This window comes from Chiloscyllium plagiosum, chromosome 21 (assembly GCF_004010195.1).
Source record: "Chiloscyllium plagiosum isolate BGI_BamShark_2017 chromosome 21, ASM401019v2, whole genome shotgun sequence".
NCBI lineage: Eukaryota > Metazoa > Chordata > Chondrichthyes > Orectolobiformes > Hemiscylliidae > Chiloscyllium > Chiloscyllium plagiosum.
The window spans coordinates 19,814,869-19,821,248 of NC_057730.1; the positions used below are offsets into that span (position 1 = coordinate 19,814,869).

General features: G+C 44.8%; 1 protein-coding gene across 1 annotated transcript in view; it reads left to right on the top strand.

The window, feature by feature from the left end:
• The first annotated feature begins 30 nt into the window (after nucleotides 1–30).
• The window catches only part of LOC122560598 (ras-related C3 botulinum toxin substrate 1), a 15,131-nt gene continuing 8,781 nt past the window's right edge, over nucleotides 31–6,380 (top strand). The window contains exons 1-3 of the mRNA XM_043711392.1: nucleotides 31–175; nucleotides 3,245–3,316; nucleotides 3,677–3,794. Coding sequence (XP_043567327.1) covers nucleotides 141–175; nucleotides 3,245–3,316; nucleotides 3,677–3,794 — 225 coding nt within the window. The 5' untranslated portion in view covers nucleotides 31–140. The remainder of the gene's footprint in view (nucleotides 176–3,244; nucleotides 3,317–3,676; nucleotides 3,795–6,380) is intronic.

The window sequence follows — 6,380 nt, forward strand, 5'->3', positions numbered from 1 at the left end:
GGTGGGGCAGTGGAATCCCGGGATCTCACTTCCGGCGGTGGCCGCGGCCGGAACCGGAAGTGGGTTAGGTCTGGGCGGTTTCCGGTCAGTCTGCTTCGCGAGGCCGAAGCTGCTGGAGACGGAGCGCGAGCCCGAGCCCGATGCAGGCGATAAAGTGTGTGGTGGTCGGCGATGGGTGAGTGCTTCCCCGGGGCCTGGGTCCCCTCCCCCTGACACCCTCCTCCGCCCCGCCCCGGGCCGCGGCCCCTCTCCGGCTGCTGTCCTGTTCCTCCGCCCCGGGACAGAGACAGGAACCGCCCTGGCTGGCGCTGATAAATCTGGGGAGAAAGCGGCAGCTGGGTTTAATGTCCAGTTCTTCAGTTCAGCCCGGAAAGCGGTCCCGGGGTGAGGGGGGGTTCGACCTGTGGGGAATATCCCTCCCTCCCGGGAGCCCCGAGCCTGGCGGGGTTGGGGATGCAGCCACTCATTCAGAATTTAATACCTTTTAAATAAAGAGGATGTTTCATGGCTGGGATCACCGTCTCAGGATCCAGAGAAATTGGGGAATTTTCAATTTATTTTTTTTCACTTGGAGGGTGTGAATCTTTTGGAATTGTCTAACCCAGTGAGGTCTCGATGCTGAGTACATTGAAGGTACTTGGGTGTAAGTGAATCAAGGGATATAGGAATAAGTAAAATTTGAGAATCTTGTTGATTGTTGAAACTGTCTCGAAGTGTCTTGCGACTTAATCTTTATTGCATTCCTCACTGCTGCTTCCCTCCTGCATTACCTGATCAGTTCACTCCTTAATGGTGTGTGAATTTGTGTTAATTTTGTTCTTGTCTCCCCATGGTTTTTTGTTATTTTGTGTTCACTGCTTTCTCTGGGAAATTCAGTTTTCAGTAACTACATTCCTTCTGTCCTGCACTGCCACTGCCCCTCTTGAATTTTGTTTTTGTAATTTGGTGCTGGGATCAAATCAAAACTAATGCAGACAGACCATGATTAATTGCTTCAAATTACTTGGTTTCTCTTTGATTTGAAAACAAACACCATCGATGTTTGCTGAGCACTAATCTTGCTGTTGGCTTCTGAGAATTCAACTGGTTCAATAATTTCCCAAAATAAATCTACAGGATCTTTTTCTGACTGATTCTGTGCGTTCTTTTTCTGGTGCAGTGATCACAATTGTTATTTGATTAAACTTTTTGAACTAAGTGCCTTTAGGGTTTGGTCAGATTATGTAAATAACTTAATTGCCATTTGTTTTAATTGCTCTTCCTGGTAGATAATTGTGTGTCTGGTATTTAGTTGAGAAAAATCCATTAAATCACGATTTTTATGTACTTACAATACATTAAGTGAGAATTATGTTATGGGAGACTGGTTCACAAGGTTAGATCTCATGGAATACAGGGAGAACTAGCCATTTGAATACAGAACTGGCTCAAAGGTAGTGGTGGAGGGTTGTTTTTTATACTGGAGGCCTGTGACCAGTGAAGTGCCACAAGGATCAGTGCTGGGTCCATGACTTTTAATCATTTATATGAATGGTTTAGATGTGAGCATAAGAGTTGTAGTTAGTAAGTTTGCTGATGACACTATAATTGGAGGTGTAGTGGACAGTGAAGAAAGTTACCTCAGATTATAACGGGATCTTGATCAGATGGGGCAATGGGCTGAGAAGTGGCAGATGGAGTTTAATTTTAGATAAATGCAAAGTGCTGCATTTTGGGAAAGCAAATCTTAGCAGGGCATATACACTTAATGGTGAGGTCCTAGGGAGTATTGCTGAACAAAGGGACCTCGGAGTGCAAGTTCATAGCTCCTTGAAAGTAGAGTTGCAGGTAGATAGGGTAGTGAAGAAGGCATTTGGTATGCTTTCCTTTATTGGTCAGAGTATTGAGTACAAGAGTTGAGAGGTCATGTTGTGACTGTACAGGACATTGGTTAGGCCACTGTTGGAATATTGCATGCAGTTCTGGTCTCCTTCCTATCTGAAGGATGTTGTGAAACTTGAAAGGATTCAGAAAAGATTTACAAAGATGTTGCCAGGGCTGGAGGATTTGAGCTATAGGGAGAGTTTGAATAGGCTGGGGGTGTTTTCCCTGGAGCATCGGAGGCTGAGGGGGACCTTAGAGGTTTACAAAATCATGGGGGGACATGGATAGCCATAAAAAGACAAAGTCTTTTCCCGGGGGTGGGTGAGTCCAGAACTAGAGGGCATCGGTTTAGGGTGAGAGGGGAAAAATATAAAAGAGACCTAAGAGCAACTTTTTCATGCAGAGGTTGTTGCGTGTGTGGAGTGGGCTGCCAGAGGAAGTGGTGGAGACAAGTAGAATTAAAAGGCATTTGGATGGGTATATGAATAGGAAGGGTTTGGAGGGATATGGGCCGGATGCTGGCAGGTGGGCCTAGACTGGTTTGGGATATTTGGTCAGCATGGACGGGTTGGACCAAAGGGTCTGTTTCCATGCTGTACATCTCTATGACTGTATCTCAAAACTGGCTGAGGGTACCATGAAGGACCCTCGTTCTCAACCTTTCCCTCCACCTGAGGTGTGGTAGCCCTCAGGTAAAGCACTACCACTCATATCTCTGTAGTGAGTGTGTAGCCCTATGTGTGGTAGGGCTATGATGACTTCATCTTGGCAAACCATTACTATCCAAAAAGAGATAAAAGATCAAGCATTGCGTGGCTGCTCCAGGTTTTGCTGCTGTTACTATATTACCACTAAGTATAGCCAGCTTCTTACAGCCTGAAAGGGTGATAAGAATTCCCATGTGCTTTACTTCACCACAGGCAACTGTGCCTTCTGCTGCTTTGGTCTAAGCTCTGGAGCTCCCCCACTAAAACCCTTTAATATCTGAGCTTTATAAGATAAAAGACTTATCACTTGCTCCCAACTCCCGTGTCTTATCAACTGCTGTTACTGGATCATTTCAGTTCTTAAAATGTTTTTTTAAATGATTCTGCTAGGGCTCTGGTACTTGTGGTTTGCGTGGAGTGAAATTGACTGTCCTTAGGTTTGTCACGTTGCAACATCAACCACCTTTTTTAATGTCTATTTTAAAGTCACATAGACTAATGTTCTTGAAAATGTACAATCTCCACTGTTAAATTGAGTAATGTATGGTTTGCAGTTAAAGTCTTGAGCAGATGTCTCTATTTAAACAAATACTATCTGTGTAGAGAATTCCACTCTCTGGATATTGAGAATGTGGACCAGTGTTATCTAATGCAAGTTTTCTCTTCCCTTACAGCGCAGTGGGTAAGACCTGCTTGCTCATCAGTTACACGACCAATGCCTTCCCAGGCGAATACATCCCCACTGTGTGAGTCATTGGACATTTTATTCACCAGGGTCTAGGCACAGCAGGGGGTTTTGTGTAGCAACATGAATCCTTCCCATTACAGCTGAATATTCCTTCATTCCAGTTGGAGGGAAGAGGACATTTGATGTGAGAAGTATACGTGTAGCAATGTAGAGCACTCGCTTTGAGGGGAAGATGTAATGGGGAAAGTGGAGGTGGTGTGTTTGGGTATTGTGGTAAAACTGCAGAGAAGGGAGTCAGGGAAAAGGGTGTTGTGCAGGAGGGTGGGGTCCTAAGCGATAATGGATTTATGAACGTGGTCACTTGATAAAGATACTCCTTTAGGTGTTTTTGTTTCAGTTTAAAATCTTTGTTCTGCAGTTTTGACAACTATTCTGCCAACGTGATGGTTGATGGGAAACCTGTGAATCTGGGGCTTTGGGACACAGCTGGTCAAGAAGATTATGATCGTCTGCGTCCACTTTCTTATCCTCAGACAGTGAGTACTATGTAACCATAACTGAACATTGCCTTAAGAGTTAAGGAAATTATTGGGGATGGCAGGGGTAAAGTTAGAGCAATGAGAGGTGGTGATGTGTGGCCGTGTGTGTCAAAATTTGAAGTGTGCTGTGGCGCAACAGAATAGGTGGCAGGGTAATAGTGAGGTGGATCAGAGAACAATGTTTTATTATCTGTTATAATTTATGTTCTGCAGTCGTTAATGATGAACAATGTAGCTACAAGGAAGTGTAAACCTGATCCTTGAAGACTGGCAATAAACATGCTCAATAATGTGGAATTTCCCCTATGAACTTTGTTTCCTCCTTGTTGTGGTGTAGTGATCTAAATCTGTGAGCACTGTTTATTTTTGCACTGACTATTGTGGCCCTGAAACTCTGCTGTCTGCCTCTAAACTCTCACCATGTCCCATTTACCCATCTGGGCTCGCTGACCTGCACTGAATTCCAGTCCAACAGCAGTCTGTTTTAAAATTCTCATTCGTTTTTGGTTCCCTATATGATCTTGTATTTTTCCACAAGTCTAGCCTCCTTTAGCCCTGAACCCTTAATGATAACTTCGGTTCTGATCTCTGCATATCTCAATTTTAATTGCACCATTTGCAGTTGTGCCTTTATCTGCCTGGTCTGTTTGGAATTCACCCATCCCATGATTCTGCTTCTCTATTGCCTTAACATTTTCTTTAAGGCCTACCACTTTGACCAAGTGTTTCATCATCTGTCCTAATATCCCCCTATATATCTTAGTACTTGGTGTTGTTTAGTAATGTTGCTATGGTATGCCCTTATGTTGAAGGCGAGAGGTGAATACTTACAGCATAGGTTGAGGACTGGTTTACTATGAATATGGGTTAGGTTTTCCTTCAGAACTGTGGTTGGCACACTGCCTTAGGGGTTTTTCTTTTGTTGGGCAGGTCAAAAGATGGAGTTCTGTTGTAACTTGTACTTCCTGCATCAGCCCTTTGTGAGAAGGCCTAATTGGAGTGAATGGCTGCTTTGTTTGTTTTTAAGGCAGGTACAGTCTTGCTCAGTACTTGTACTTTTCATTAGATCTGGCAGCATTTTGAAGAACAACATCAATTCCTTCACACTTTCTGAAGTATAAAATGACTTAGTGAGCAACTTGCCAGAAATTTTTCCCTGGTCTTTGGTAAGTGAGTTGATCTTGGTCATTGTGGTGGCAGCTCTCCAAATGAACTCAGCACCGCCTTCCTAACCTGCAATCATCTTCTTGACCTCTACGCCCCCACCCCACTCCAGCCTATCACCCTCACCTTGACCTCCCTCCACCTATCGCAATTCCAACGCCCCTCCCCCAAGTCCCTCCTCCCTACCTTTTATCTTAGCCTGCTGGACACATTTTCCTCATTCCTGAAGAAGGGCTTATGCCCGAAACATCGATTCTCCTGTTCCTTGGATGCTGCCTGACCTACTGCGCTTTTCCCGCAACACATTTTCAGCTCTCCAAATGAGCAGAGTATCCTCAGGCAAGACTGGGCATTCAGAAACAACAGCTATTTAAAAGGCATCTGGATGAATAGGAAACACTTGCTTATGATTAGATTAGATTAGATTCCCTACAGTGTGGAAACAGGCCTTTCGGCCCAACAAGTCCACACTGACCCTCCGAAGAACAACCACCCAGACCTATTTACCCCTGCACCTAACACTACAGGCAATTTAGAATGGCCAATTCACCTAACCTGTACATCTTTGGACTGTGGGAGGAAACCCACGCAGATATGGGGAGAATGTGCAAGCTCCACACAGACAGTCGCCTGAGGCTGGAATTGAACCCGGGTCCCCGGCGCTGAGAGGCAGCAGTGCTAGCCACCGTGCCGCCCTGCTTTTTATATTTGATATTCTGTCCTCTCTTACCCTAGCTCCTCTGAAAAACTTTGTGAGCCTGCCTGGAAGACTCCACAACATGTATTACTTCTGTATCCTGCTCTATGATAAGGGAGAGAATAGCAAGTACTGGTCTGTTATTGGTATCCCACTGTTTCCAACAGTGGTTTTGGAATTTGCATTAAGCAAACAGAATTTAGTGCAAATTTCAAACAGTTCAAGTTCTTGCAACACCAGATGGAGCACTAATCAAGGATCACTAAAAAAAATTGGTTAATCTGTTTGCTATATTGTTTTTGTATCTCTAATGCCAGAAATAAGGACTCCGAAGAGTAATTTTGTTTGGTTGAACCATAGGCTTAGTGAGGCGATTGGCATTCTCTCATTTCTCTGGTTTCCTTCAGGCCTCCCTCAGTGTTCTCCATCCACCTGATTTTTCTCCTGTCTTCTGTTTCTACACTTGGCTTCTTCTTCAATCTTGGAGAAAGTGAGGACTGCAGATGCTGGAGATCGGAGCTGAAAAATGTGTTGCTGGAAAAGCGCAGCAGGTCAGGCAGCATCCAAGGAGCAGCAGAATTGACGTTTCAGGCATAAGCCCTTCTTTAGGAATGAGGAGGGTGTGCCAAGCAGGCTAAGATAAAAGGTAGGGAGGAGGGACTTGGGGGAGGGGCGTTGGGAATGCGATAGGTGGAAGGAGGTTAAGGTGAGGGTGATAGGCC